This window comes from Aulonocara sp. 'chitande type north' Nkhata Bay, linkage group LG1, assembly GCF_057382095.1.
Source record: "Aulonocara sp. 'chitande type north' Nkhata Bay isolate Kocher_YH1m ecotype deep benthic linkage group LG1, A_spYH_male_GT1.1, whole genome shotgun sequence".
NCBI lineage: Eukaryota > Metazoa > Chordata > Actinopteri > Cichliformes > Cichlidae > Aulonocara > Aulonocara sp. 'chitande type north' Nkhata Bay.
This window is the reverse complement of record NC_141344.1, coordinates 27,416,519-27,429,410: the sequence shown is the minus strand read 5'-3', so window position 1 is coordinate 27,429,410 and position 12,892 is coordinate 27,416,519. Positions and strand designations below refer to the sequence as shown.

The following is a 12,892-nucleotide window of genomic DNA, read 5'->3' as shown; positions in this document are numbered from 1 at the left end:
ATTTTGACTAAGTCAGAAATATTATAAGTCTGATCAATTGTCAGTACTGACACCTATAAGACTTTATCAGAGGTGTGAGCATCACAGCAGATGCCTTTGTGTCAAAGTAACTGAGGATAAAACACAGAAAAACATGAAGGAGATTTTCCTGGCCTGGCTTTAAAGCAGATAACCTTAAAAATATTCTGCAGTAGAACAAAAACCGAAAAAAAACAAAACATGAATCAGCATACGATCATTACCTAATGCTGCTGAAGTGAAGCAGAGCAATGTTAGAGGTTTTATTAGAGACACAGCTAAGCGTTTTGCAATTTGGCATAATTTAAAAAAATTTACATTTCTTTGGTATTGAACATAAAAAAATGAGGCTTTCTTGTTGGATGTCTCTTTTTTTTTTTTTAAACCAGTCTACCGCTGTAAACGACAGTAGACTGGTGGGTAATAAGCAAACGAATGCAGAAAAAAAAGAGATTTGAGATGAGAAACTGTTCTTGAAAAACACAGAGAGAGAAAGCTGTGTAGGAAGTGTGATTTTATTGTGGTAGAAGCCAAAAAAAGCAAAAGTAAGAGGAAATTCACAATGATGTTTATGTGAAGCGAAATGTGAAGCATAGTTTGGATCTTCTTTTGCTGCTGGTTCAGTCAATTTTGGATGGAGAGTGACACAATCTGCAGCATCAGGATCTGTGAGCTGTCAGCTTTCAGCCCCAACGGCGTGTACGTGCCATCGGGTGAGAAATGAATCGATGTCGCTTTATTCAAGGTGAAATTGATTTTAATTGGAAAATCGATTATCGAAACTCAGCCCTACTATACTATAGTCACCTCCTATACTGACTTTATTAGTGTCCGTGAGTATGTACCTGGTTTCACATGTTACAAAGACTGACTTATAAATACACACTTTAAAAAAGGAAATATTTAATGGAAACAGATTTCAGCATAACGTTGATTGAATTTATTAGGGGACGTTAACAGAACACTCAACCCACAGAAATTCAAAGTTCATATTTCTCATTAAGATGGATTTCCCCCAGACTGTAAAGCACAATGTATATCAGTGAGGTGCAACTTAAAATGGGCCTGATTAACATATCAACAGCACTGTTACCCGCACCCTGGTATCCACATCATGCCGCATTCAGTCTGGGTTTCACACAGAGGTCAACTACAGACATATTAGTTTTGGACATAAAAATGAAATCAGACATATTTCTACAGTAATTAGCCTGAATGGGTAAAAGAAAGCAAGCATAACATAAACACTGAGGTGGCACAGCCGGTGAAAACCAAGGATCTGGAACTGACAAACTCATGCCATGTCTAGTGTACTTCACACTCAAGACAGCATAGGTCTCACACTCTGATTTGTGGCATTTTAAAAATAAAACACTGTGGCACTCCTATTTACATTTTTACACAGAAATTAAGCAAGCAGCACACTTGCTCACCAGCTTTGGAGAGGAGCAAAGGAAAATGTGGGGCGTAAGGTGAGAGTTTTGTTTTTTTCATTAACCTGAAAAAGCAAATACAATTGTAGCCATCATACTGGGGAATTTCTTTTCATCACCAGTTCACACCTTTTACACAGAGGTCAACCAGTATTTCAAAGTGGAAACAAATTCAGTCACAATCAAAGCAGGCTTAAAGTATTCATCATCACAGACCCACAGAGAAGTTGGAAAAACTAGGACTCTAATGACTAATTATCTGAGCCTTCACTGATATTTAACATGGTTAACCTATACAAAATTAGCTAGTAGTGACAAAATTTGCTGTAGTTATTTACAAGTTTTCTGCTTGGGACTTGAGCTTCCTTTCCCAAAGCTTTTGATGATCGGAAAATCCCTGTTTGCCCTTGTTGAAGGAATTAGGTCCTGCAGATGTTGGCGTTTCCCTAAAAAGGTGACAGAAGTAAAGAAATTAAAGATTTCAAAGCTGACCACAGAAGCCAAGTGCAAAATTGTAAAGTACAGTCTGTACCTCCCAATGTTCTTCATCCTCATCTTTGCTTCTGGAGGCATCTCCTCAGGTTCACTCTACATGACAAAAGAAAGTTAATATCAGCCTCTGAACATCTACTGTTCAAGCATTTTTTGTGATCGTGACATGCCTGCATGCACAGACACTTACATCATCATCTTCGTTAAAAACAGACGCTAGGCCCAGCTTTTTTGCAGGAAGTGATGGCGCAGTCTCTTTGGGCTTCTAAAAACAGGTTGGGGGACATGACAATTAGGAAAACAAAATAAAACACCACAACTTAGCATCAAGCATCACACCTCCATGCTCAGAAATCACAATCCTTCCTTCAGCTTCTGAATTATAGCAGTGAATAAAGAAGTTTATGTAACAACACAGAAGGTCAACGTGAAACTGACCTCTGATATTTTGGATATTACCAACACCAACATGCATATGAACACATTCATAAAATGGAGAAAATAGGGATGAAATGTGTTTTGTGAGGCAACCGTCATAGTGATGGCTGATCATCCAAAACTAGTCATTTGATTCTTATGGTCTATTGACTGTTAATGACAATTTTGAAGAACTTCACTCAAGGTAATAAATTGCGATTGCAGTCACAGTGTCTTTTGGAAGCATAAACACAGCAACATGCAAATCTTGGATGAGGTAAATTCCTTATTCTTCCAACACCTTTCACACTGGTGGCCAGATTCAAATGACATGTCTTTTTAAAACTTTTAAAAACTTCACTACTACTTTTTAAAAACTCTTTAGGACTTTTCTGAGCAGTGTGCCATGATCATTTACAATCCCATGCTCTAACTTTTATGCTATTCAGAGACTGTGTACAACAATTTCATGGGTGTTACAACACCCATTATATTAATAGGGTACAGATTTTTAAATAACAGCGTTGCACAGTGTTAGTCTACAGTCTCACATACTCACCGGTGCTCCCAGTTTAATAGATATGGGGTTTGTTTTCTTCCCCAATTGACTGCTCATGCTGAAGCCTATTTTGGAGACTTTGGTTGGTGCTGGTGGGTCTGCTGAAGACTCGTCTTCATCTTCGTGGGTGAGATGCTGGGATGTGCGTTTGACTGCGGTCCCTTCTCCCCCCACAGTGCTACAAGAGACAGGCTTAGTTTTCACTCTGCCTCCCTCCTCCTGCGGCCCTGCTTGAGGCAAGACAACTCACCAAGGTGAACAACTGTTTCCTGGGCGTTATTAAATCCATCATCTTTACCTGTATGGCTAGCCATTAATGAAGCAACGAAACATAAGTACCACTCTACCATTTAATTTGGTGCTTTATCAATCCACGTGACGACTGTGTGCGTAGTAAGTCGCAACCTTATCAGAATTTGGTGTTTGAAGCACTCTACATGATGTATAAGACCAGGTAACCCCAAGCTAAGATGCCAGCGCTAACTAGCATTAGTTAGCTAATAGCACACCAGCTATTCCGGCGAGTTATGAAGCTAAAAACAAAACAGTGGACTGTAGTAAAGAGTGATGCCTTTGGCTTATCAACTGTTAATTAATAGTACATCTGACACGCACCTAAATAGGTTAACGTCAACACAATATTAACTGCTAACTTGTCATTAGCAAGCTTATCTACTTAGCATGAAGTTGTCTTAAGACACCTTCTGCTAACGTCTCTTCTTAGTTTTAATAAACAGGGGGCATATCAAGCTAACACTGACTACTTTATATTTTTCAACCATAGTATACACTATAAAACAGCACACATATCACCTCTGTCGTCGGTGTTACCCCTCCTTTTACGCTCGTTATCCGCCATTTTTTTCTCCACTCAATTTCACCGCTAGTCGTCTTCTGGCGCTGTTAGCAGTACAACCCTCCCACTCTGATAATAGAAGAAGAGGAAAATGGACGTAGCAATATGACAGCGAGCTAACCTGGTAAACAGAAACTGGTAAGAATAAGGAACTTAACGAGTTTAATCGCATAGCGTGTTATTTATAGCTTGTAGGTATTTAGGTAAAGCTACAGGTCGACTTGAGTTAATATTAAAAGTTGACCCTAATGTGAAATATTACCTGTTGTAGCTTTGCTATCCTCAGCTATGCTACGTGTTAATGTAATGCTGTGTTGGCTAACATTTATGTTACAGTTCATTAGCGCTGTAAGACCCAGTGTGTTTTATATACACGGCCGATATCTTTTAGATTACTTCCAGTAACGGTTATTTTACATAGTTAACACAATTGATAGACTTTATGCATTTCTGTCACCCTTGGATAACTTTCTGTCTTTTGTTGTTTGTTTGTTTTTTAAATTCCCAGTCCCTTTAAAAGCTTGCCCTAAGACAATGTACCAGTCAAGATGGGACAGACAATGTGCGTATGCTCCCGTGCCTCCATCACCATTGATAACAAAAAGTATTATTTTGTCCAGAAGCTCGACGAAGGGTAAGAAAACATTTTCACACTGTATGACTTTAACTACGCAGAAGTATATCATAAGATTTTATATTCGTCACCAAATCCTAAATTAGAAAAAGAAACAAATGAATAATTAATCCTCTAAGAGTTATCCCGATGTAGCTCATTACTGTGACCTTCATTCATGAGTCTCATAGCTGCACTTGGTGACCGCATCTCAACTTACTGGGAACATGGGCACTGGTTGTTAGTTTGTAAACAGATCCTATACACTCTCTTCGTTATTTTATTTTATTAACAGGGACGAATCAAGTTTATAACCTCAGATATGCTGGGAAATCATAAGGCAATGAAAGATGGATTAATGCATTGTTGATTATTAAAACTTTTTGGCTCCAGTTTCTTCTTTTACCTGTTCCCTTTTAGGATAACAGTGGTTATCTCCCTTTGTCTCACCTTAGCCATAGTCTTCCTCTGTCACACAAACCCTTTGTATATCCTCCTTCACTACATCCATGAGTCTTCTCTGTGGCCTTCCTCTTTTCCTGCTGTCTGACACATATCTACTATCCCTCCTCTGTGCATGTCCAAACAATCTTTGTTTTCTACCTGTGTTTCCAAAGCCGTCCCTCTGATCTACTTATTTCTAATCCTGTCTAATCAGGTCACTCCCAGTGAAAATCTTAGCATCTTCAACTCTGCCCACTCTTTGTTTTTATTTTGTTTCTTTTTGTGGGTGTTTTTTTTTTGGGGGGGGGGGCAGTATCACAGGCTCCAAGCCATACATCATAGCAGGTTTCACTACCATCTTGCAAACCTTAACTTTGATTAATTTGCTATCCTTTTGTCATAAATCCCCCTGATAGTTGTCTCAACAAACTCCAACCCACTACATGCACACTTTTCTTCACCTCCTTTGTTCAAACCAAAGCAAGTATGTATGGCATGTCACTGTTCCTTTCCTTTTAAGTCAGTTTTGCATTGATAAACCTTTTTCTCTTTTCAGTGGGTTCAGTTTCGTTGATCTGGTTGAAGGGGTAAAGGATGGGCACTTCTATGCCCTGAAGAGAATCCTATGTCATGACCGTGAGGGTCGCCAGGAGGCTCAGACAGAGGTGGAGATGCACCAGATGTTTAACCATCCCAACGTCTTGAGCCTGGTTGCACATTCCTTTGTTGATCATGGAGGCAAGACTGAAGCCCGGCTACTTCTGCCATATATGAGAGTAAGTTTTTGCAGCAGTTATCATTAGCATAATCTTGAGAGAAATGATCTTGGTCTGATATGCTTGCGTGCTTATGCAAACAGAAAGGCAGTCTGTGGTCTGTTCTGGAGAAGCTGAGAGACAAGGGGAGCTCAATGCCTGAAAAACAAATTTTGCAAATCTTTCGTGGTATCTGCTCTGGACTCAAGGCCATTCACGACAAAGGCTATGCACACAGGTAATCCCTAACCATCTGAGATGTTGAATGAGAAACTATATGAAAAAAAGAATAAACATCATTGTGCTGTTATGCATTATTTGATTAAAACTTTAATCTTACTTCCGATCTGTTTATTTTTGACTTGGGGTATGCAGTTTTTCAGCAGCAGTGCATGGTGGTGCAGAAATGACAAGCGAGTGCACTACATGCATATCATGTTTCACACATTTCAAAAGAAATACCAGATTATTTTGCCATATTCAGATTCATTACTCCCATAAAGGGGGGAAATCCATAATTTTTATCTTTTAGAAAGCTCCACAATACTTATGCATTTAGAAACAAAAACATTATTTCACCACTTAAATAAGTTGAACCAGTTGTGTGTCTTGCAGCTCATTGCCATATTGTCTTTATTGATGGTCAGCTGCAAATAGCTTGACCACATTCCAACAAACATATGGGACAAACACAGTGTTTGTGTGGGTCAAAGTGGGACACGTTTACAATGCTGGGACGTGTTCAAATGCAATATATTTGAACGTAACCTTTTAAACTTTCTTGCCAACTTACTAAATAGTTGTCAGTAGCATCTGTATATCTCATATCTGACAATTTTAGTAATTTTTAACAAGTTATGGCACATGCACACAGACGATGTCACTTCACAGAATAATTGTTCTTGTGCAAAATGTAAAAATAACTTTAGAAAAACAAATTTCTCACTATATACTACCTTTTCATTTTCTGTGTTGTAGTTTCTATCATTTTCACAAAAATTTGCAAAGCTTCTTACTTTTTGGTAATTTGGAACTTTAGCCTGACTAATGTTATACCCAATGTGACTATGCTAAAAATACTTCCCTTCATACACATTGACTAAAAGCCAGGCTTTAGAAAAGTGCATGTATTGAAGAACCAGTCAAAATGTAGCACATTGTCTCAAGATTATTTGTCTAAATAGTTGTACTTCTTTTGAAAAACAAACTAAAGGTAGTTTGGTTATCATCAAAATGGCAATTTCAGCTCGAGTGACCAGATGTTCCTCTTTATGTGGGACTGCACAGCATTTTTACTTCTTGTCCAACGTCCCACAGCTTACCCGAGTGACTGGTTGTTGCCAGATGGTCAGCAACAGGCCTCCAGGCATGAGTGACTGATGCAACAGTCAACCTGCTTTTGTGTTTTTTGTTTTTAACCCGACAGAGTTGTCTACATCTAAATGCCTGCTGTGTGCTATAATTTGACAGAGACATAAAGCCCACAAATGTGCTTCTTGATGAGGATGACAGGCCAGTTCTGATGGACCTTGGCTCAATGAACCGTGCCAGGATTGAGGTAAAATCCAGGGTCTAAGAAGGATTTTTAAGATTTGTGACTTTATGGGTTTTTTTGTGGAAAAAAAGACTTAGTTAGTTTAACTGAAGCCTGAGGTGAGACTGGTCACCACAGCATTTTTGTGCTCTGAATGTGTAAGAACAAAGTGCCGTCCTCACTACTTTTTTTTTGTGTTTGTTTATACTGAAAAGTAATTTTCAGGATTTTATTTAATTGAATTCAATTCAATTTTATTGAATTTAAATGTTGCTGAGCTCCACCACTAGATGGCAGAGTAGTGAAGCTCATATTTAGGTTATACAGCTAAATGTCTGGGTTTTGTCTTTAGTTTCTCAGGACACAGCTGTTTTCTTTCTAGATTTTCTTTTTTTCTTTTTTTTTTCTTTTTAAACATAATTGACTGTGTAATGAGCAATGTCACATGTGACTTTTAACATTTCCATAGCTTTTATTGTTAGATTTGCTTTTTGTATGTCTCTGAAACTACTTTGTGGTTCTTTAACACATCCATCCAACGTCTTACCGCTAGAGCCCCTAAACTACTTAACCCACAATGGATTTAATAAAAATGACTTCATTGCAGGTAAAAGGATCCAGAGAAGCCATGACCATACAGGACTGGGCCGCCCAGCGGTGCACCATTTCGTACAGGGCTCCTGAACTCTTCAATGTTGAGAGCCACTGCATTATAGATGAGCGCACTGATATCTGGGTAAAGCTGTGTAGACCTTTGCGTGTCTGTGTTGCGTATATTTGTTCTCAGTAAATGTCACTCACAGATGAAACCTCTTTCTTGTGCTTTGCTGTCCCCACCGTTCCAGTCACTTGGCTGTGTGCTTTACTGTATGATGATGTTGGAAGGGCCGTACGATCTGATATTTCAGAAGGGAGACAGTGTTGCTCTGGCTGTCCAGAATCCAGTATCCATCCCTCCCTCTTGCAGGTCAGTCTTCAGGCTGTAGCTTGAAAGTTTCCTATTTATTTAAATGTTTGTGTTACTGCTTTGCAGAGTAGTAGGAAAAAACAGTTGTTTTGAATTGAGAAGCCCTGGAGAATAAAAGCATGTTCCAGTTCAAATGGCGTGCAACTGATTTTAGGACCGATAGTAACAGGAATAGGTACCTTACCAAGATTTTTGTATGCTTGAATTTTCTTTGGTACTGTTCAGTTAAGCTAACACAACACTGACCTCTCAAATGTAGTACAAAAAAACTAAGTTTAGTTTCTCTTTCATTTTTTAAAAAAAAAGCTATGTGGCTGTGAGCCTGGCTACACCCTGGAAACCTTTTCACTGTTAATAAAAATTGTGCATGCTTAACACCGCACATGCTTTACAGTGCGGTGTAGAAGTCTTAAGCTACCCCTCCTTTCATCATATTTTCATAGGAAGGAAAAGGTATTGCAGTTCTTTGAAGTTCTTTCAAAAGTTTGAAAGTCAAGATTTGGTATCACCACCTTTTATTCTTCAACACAGCTTGAACTCTCTTAGACAAGCTTTCTGTCATTTTTTTAAAAGTAGTCTTCAGGAATAGTTTTTCAGTAATGTTGAAGTTTGAGCTTTAGGATCATTTACATGCTGAAAAATGAAGCAGTTGCCAACCAGATGCTTTCCTCATGGCACTGTATGGTGTATCTAACCTCACTTTTCTGTGTTGATAATTTCACAAATGTTGTTCTCCAACACCACTGGTTGAAATGCAGCCCCGAATCATGATAGAGCCTCCACCATGCGTCATAGATTGGTGTGGACACTCTATTGTACCTCTCACCTGTACTTCTCCAAACACACTGACTAAGATTTGAACCACAGTTATCAAATCTGGATTAATCACCCAATAAGACCTGTTCCTACTGATTTTCAGTCCAGTTCTTGTGTAATTTGGTCACCCTGAACATTTTCTCCATGTTTATTCCCTTCTTTAACAATGGCTTCTTGACAGCCATCCTTCCCCAAAGACCGTTTCTGATTAGGCTTCAGTGAACACTTTTTTTTTTCTTTTTTGAAGTTTGAACTAAAGTTGTGACATGCTGCTCTTAACAAAGTGCCTAAAATAACCATTTAGAATGGGTTCTGTGCCGAGTTGTCTGTTATCTATAGACACTAGTTCATCCTTTGAGTTAGGTGCCTTTTTCTGCTTGAATCATTCATATGTCAGTGTGAAGTTGCTTAACAAACAAAAAAGATTCCTCTGAAAATGCTCGGTACAAGGACTGGACTGAAAATGAGTGAAAAAAGCTTACAAGAAATTCTGACTCCTTGGAACCAAAATCTAAAGAAGCGAGGGGGTAACTCAAGACCTTTGACAGCACTGTATCAAACCTAAAGTTGGTATTTGTCTTGTACCCAGATACTCAGAGGGTCTGCAGATGCTGCTGAGCTCCATAATGGTGTCAAATCCTCAGGAGAGACCGAACATCAACTGGGTTCTTGATCAAGTACAGGACCTGCAGAGTCGCAGCCCAAACACCCAAACCAACATGGTCTGATCCTGCACAGTGAACCAAATGTGTGGTCATGTAGACCTTTGAAAGGAACATCTTAGTTCCAGGTTAAAATTCTTTGATTTATTTATTGACTCTAATATACCAATTTTCACTCATCTTGGGGAGCTTGGCATGAGTTTAGTTTGAATGTTCCAGTTCAGTTTGGGTATCACAAAACATTTGTATAGTCCTCCTAAAGCTCTGAAGAATCAGAGAAGCCTTACATGTAATTACACCCAGAAGCCAATTATGGCTGAGGCTATGTGCATCTGATAATGAAGTGGGTCTGTTTTGTAATCTCAACGTTCTTCCAAGAGTAGAATAAAGAGGACACCACTCTGTCAATTCAGTTTGAGGCTGGAACTAGCAGGGTGGAATTTTAGTTTGGGACTATGATGAGGGCAACAGGCTAGCTTTATTACTCTATATGAAGGTTAAAATCGGTGTACATTAACTTAAAATTCAGTTATGAAGAAAAGCTGCCTAGCTACTGGCTGTGGCCTTGCAAAATAAGCATATTTCTATAATAATACTTTAAGATATTCAACTTTTTGTTTTCTCAGTTATAGTGTGGTTGTTTTTTGTTTTCTTAATGACAATGGTGTAAAGATAAAAGATAAACATAAAAGCTTTGCCAAAATTTCCTGTGAGTGAAAGCTGCCCCAGATGACATTCCCTAGCAAGAAGGAATATGTTCCACTTTCTTTCTTTCTTTTCCCCCCTTTAATTCCTTATTATTCCTTATTATGTGTAACACTTAGTTACACGTGTGTACCGTAATCGTCAGCTTTCTCGTTTTAGCAGAGATGGAGAAAAGAGGCAGGAGTCTCCTCGTCTGCATTTCTCCACATATTCAATTACTTGCACACACAAAAAAGAAAAGAGAATGATTGGAGATGTCAGGTTCTAATGTTACAACGGTAAATTCAAATTTTAATGACACTGAGGAATCACTTCATGGCATGCTTGTCATCAAAATTGCAATTTTATGTGACCTTATAGGGTTGGTTTTTGTTTTGTTTTTATTAAACTTCACTTTTCACTGTATTGTGTTTTAACAGTTAAATATTTTCCATTCCAGCTATGTTTGTGTTGAATCCTGCGTTTTCACTCATGAGTGATTAGTTTGACACTTTTGTTTTCTCAGGGTACGCAAACATCCCAAAGGGTCTGATGGTGTTTCTCATTAGACCCTAATGATACTTTTTAAATGGTTACTAGACACAGTCAATTTTTAGGCGTTTTAAATTTCATTTTTGGCTGTCCTGCAGTGATGAAGTACATTATAATAAAACTAAGAAGTCCAGTTAATTGTTGGTATGTACTGGAACAGTAATTAACACAGCATTTAACTGTATCACCACCTCCTACTAAGCCTGTCTATGTAAACTGACTATGAACTTCTGTGTGGCTGTTAATGGCGCACAAACTGGCTTGATGCCTGCAGTAAGAAATCTCTCCTGTATTACAGACACAGTGGTGAAGATCACAGATGAGTGTGTTATTTGATTTTGTAAAATCCTTTTGAAGTTGTGTTTATTCACTGTCAAGTAAAAGGATAAATGTGGTAAATATGTACTGTAGCACTATGTACACAGTTTTTAATATACTTGTGAAATAAAATGGCATCGTGGCATTTTAAAAGTAGTCTGTCAAATAAATTATGTGAATCTGTGTTTAAGTATAGTTACCGCTACGACACATCGCCCAATTTAAAAAAACAAACAAAAAAAGCATTCTGAAAGCATTAATTAGTTGGTTAAACTTCATAAATTCAACCTAGGGGATCATCAGATATTTGCATTTCAATTGTTTTGATAACCTGATGTTTTGTGATGCAGCATCAATTTGCAGCCTATAAAATTTTATTTGTAAATGTGATATTATGGTGGATGATCAATCACAATTCGCAGATAATAGTAATTTATGATGTACAGAAAGCAAGTTATCAATTTCCGTGTCATTAGTTGGCTCTACAAATTAATGAGAATTAAAATTAGTTTGCTTACAAACAGTCTCCTCCAGTAAAAGGTTAATCTCGTTCACCACCAAATTAAAGTGTGTGTGAGTTTAGGAGTGTTATGTGATCATGTGGTCAGTAGTAACCATGGACACAAAAAGCATGAAAATACGTGAATGTATCAGCATGTCATAGCATTGATTACATATTACTGATGAAAGCCCCAACCCTGCCTAATTAATGTGAGAGTCAACCACTCCCTCCATGATCATCACCACCTAACACGACACCAGTGGTATGCACTGTGTGGCAAAGCAATATTTTAAGTTCTTCCTTTATCATTTTTGCATGCGTAATTTTATCAGCAGTATGTTAACGTCTTTGCTAAATGGTTTGAATCTCATTTTGATACATCAGGAGTGAGAATCTGATGAGCTTGTAGTAGGAAGGGATGTTATGCTATGAAATGGAAAAGTGCCCAAAAAACAACAAATAGGACCTTGAGCACAATTTTGGTAATGATGCATTAGGTGTCATTGTGTCCAGTACTGTAGGGGTCTTGTGAACTGTGGGCAGTTGGACAGATGCCTTACCATGAGCCCATCAGTGTTTTAGCCAAATGAGCTAATGACGAATAAAACCTAATTTCTACATTTGAGGTTACATCTTACCTATACTGGTTATCAAGCTACAGAAATCACTGAGGTATCACATGACAGTGCCCAAATTAACTGTGTATGTGGCGTAGCACAGAATATCCGGGTTATGAAAATCGCTAAAATTGTCAGATATAGCTTTAAAAAAAGGGTAAGGGTAACAATCTTTGGACACACCTAAAGTGAAGGGCAAAATTTGTTACGGGACAGAAGAGCAGCTGAGATAACACCAAAATATAATCAAAATATTTAGACTACAACATTGTGTCCCATTTGTCCCACAGGAACACATTTGTCTACCTCACATTTAGTTTTCTGGGGGATCTGGCCAGCATACTTCTGTGGTGAATCCATGTAGTGACTACAATGCATCAATGATTAAAGTGGCCAACGGCACTACCAAGTATTTATACCAGTGTTTTTGATGGTGGTGTAGTCGTGGTTACTATATACCTATATGTAGATTTAATGCAGAAGCATAAATCTCCCGTAAGCATCATATTCACTGCAGAAGTATAAATTAAGTAGTGGCTGAACAGAAGGAAATGCCTGCTGCCTGGCTCCAAAACCCGGCCTTTAAAAGATTAATCTGCGGTGTTATGTGGTTTTCAAATACGTTTTTGGTTTTTTGCGCACACTTTTAAATT

The 12,892-nt window shown here is 38.2% G+C and overlaps 2 protein-coding genes across 3 annotated transcripts; one reads left to right on the top strand and one right to left on the bottom strand.

The window, feature by feature from the left end:
- Nucleotides 1-517: 517 nt before the first annotated feature.
- On the bottom strand, nt 518-4,949 carry pcnp (PEST proteolytic signal containing nuclear protein). Of its 2 annotated transcripts, XM_086290840.1 has the most exons (6): nt 4,839-4,949; nt 3,733-3,844; nt 2,920-3,146; nt 2,134-2,208; nt 1,984-2,039; nt 518-1,897 (listed from the first exon to the last, which is right to left on the bottom strand). In XM_086290840.1, the coding sequence occupies exons 2-6, from the start codon at nt 3,776-3,778 to the stop codon at nt 1,786-1,788; spliced, it is 516 nt and encodes a 171-aa protein (XP_086146966.1). In that variant the 5' UTR covers nt 3,779-3,844; nt 4,839-4,949; the 3' UTR covers nt 518-1,785. The 2 variants fall into 2 exon arrangements, with proteins under 2 accessions (XP_086146966.1, XP_086146969.1); XM_086290843.1 differs by lacking the exon at nt 4,839-4,949 and having other exon boundaries at nt 3,733-3,857.
- Nucleotides 3,762-11,283, top strand: stk16 (serine/threonine kinase 16). Its single transcript, XM_086290831.1, has 8 exons — nt 3,762-3,913; nt 4,284-4,409; nt 5,389-5,608; nt 5,692-5,825; nt 7,058-7,145; nt 7,729-7,857; nt 7,967-8,088; nt 9,494-11,283. Exons 2-8 carry the CDS (start codon nt 4,324-4,326, stop codon nt 9,630-9,632), a joined length of 918 nt encoding a protein of 305 aa, XP_086146957.1. The 5' UTR covers nt 3,762-3,913; nt 4,284-4,323; the 3' UTR covers nt 9,633-11,283.
- Nucleotides 11,284-12,892: the final 1,609 nt, after the last annotated feature.

Coding starts and splice junctions, on each gene's coding strand:
- pcnp (XM_086290840.1), bottom strand. CDS start 3,778: ATGGCGGATAACGAGCGTAAAAGGAGGGGTAACACCGACGACAGAG. Junction 2,209..2,919: donor CTATTAAACTGGGAGCACCG/GTGAGTATGTGA, acceptor ACCTGTTTTTAG/AAGCCCAAAGAGACTGCGCC. Junction 1,898..1,983: donor AGGATGAAGAACATTGGGAG/GTACAGACTGTA, acceptor TCACCTTTTTAG/GGAAACGCCAACATCTGCAG.
- stk16 (XM_086290831.1), top strand. CDS start 4,324: ATGGGACAGACAATGTGCGTATGCTCCCGTGCCTCCATCACCATTGAT. Junction 5,609..5,691: donor TACTTCTGCCATATATGAGA/GTAAGTTTTTGC, acceptor TTATGCAAACAG/AAAGGCAGTCTGTGGTCTGT. Junction 7,858..7,966: donor ATGAGCGCACTGATATCTGG/GTAAAGCTGTGT, acceptor CCACCGTTCCAG/TCACTTGGCTGTGTGCTTTA.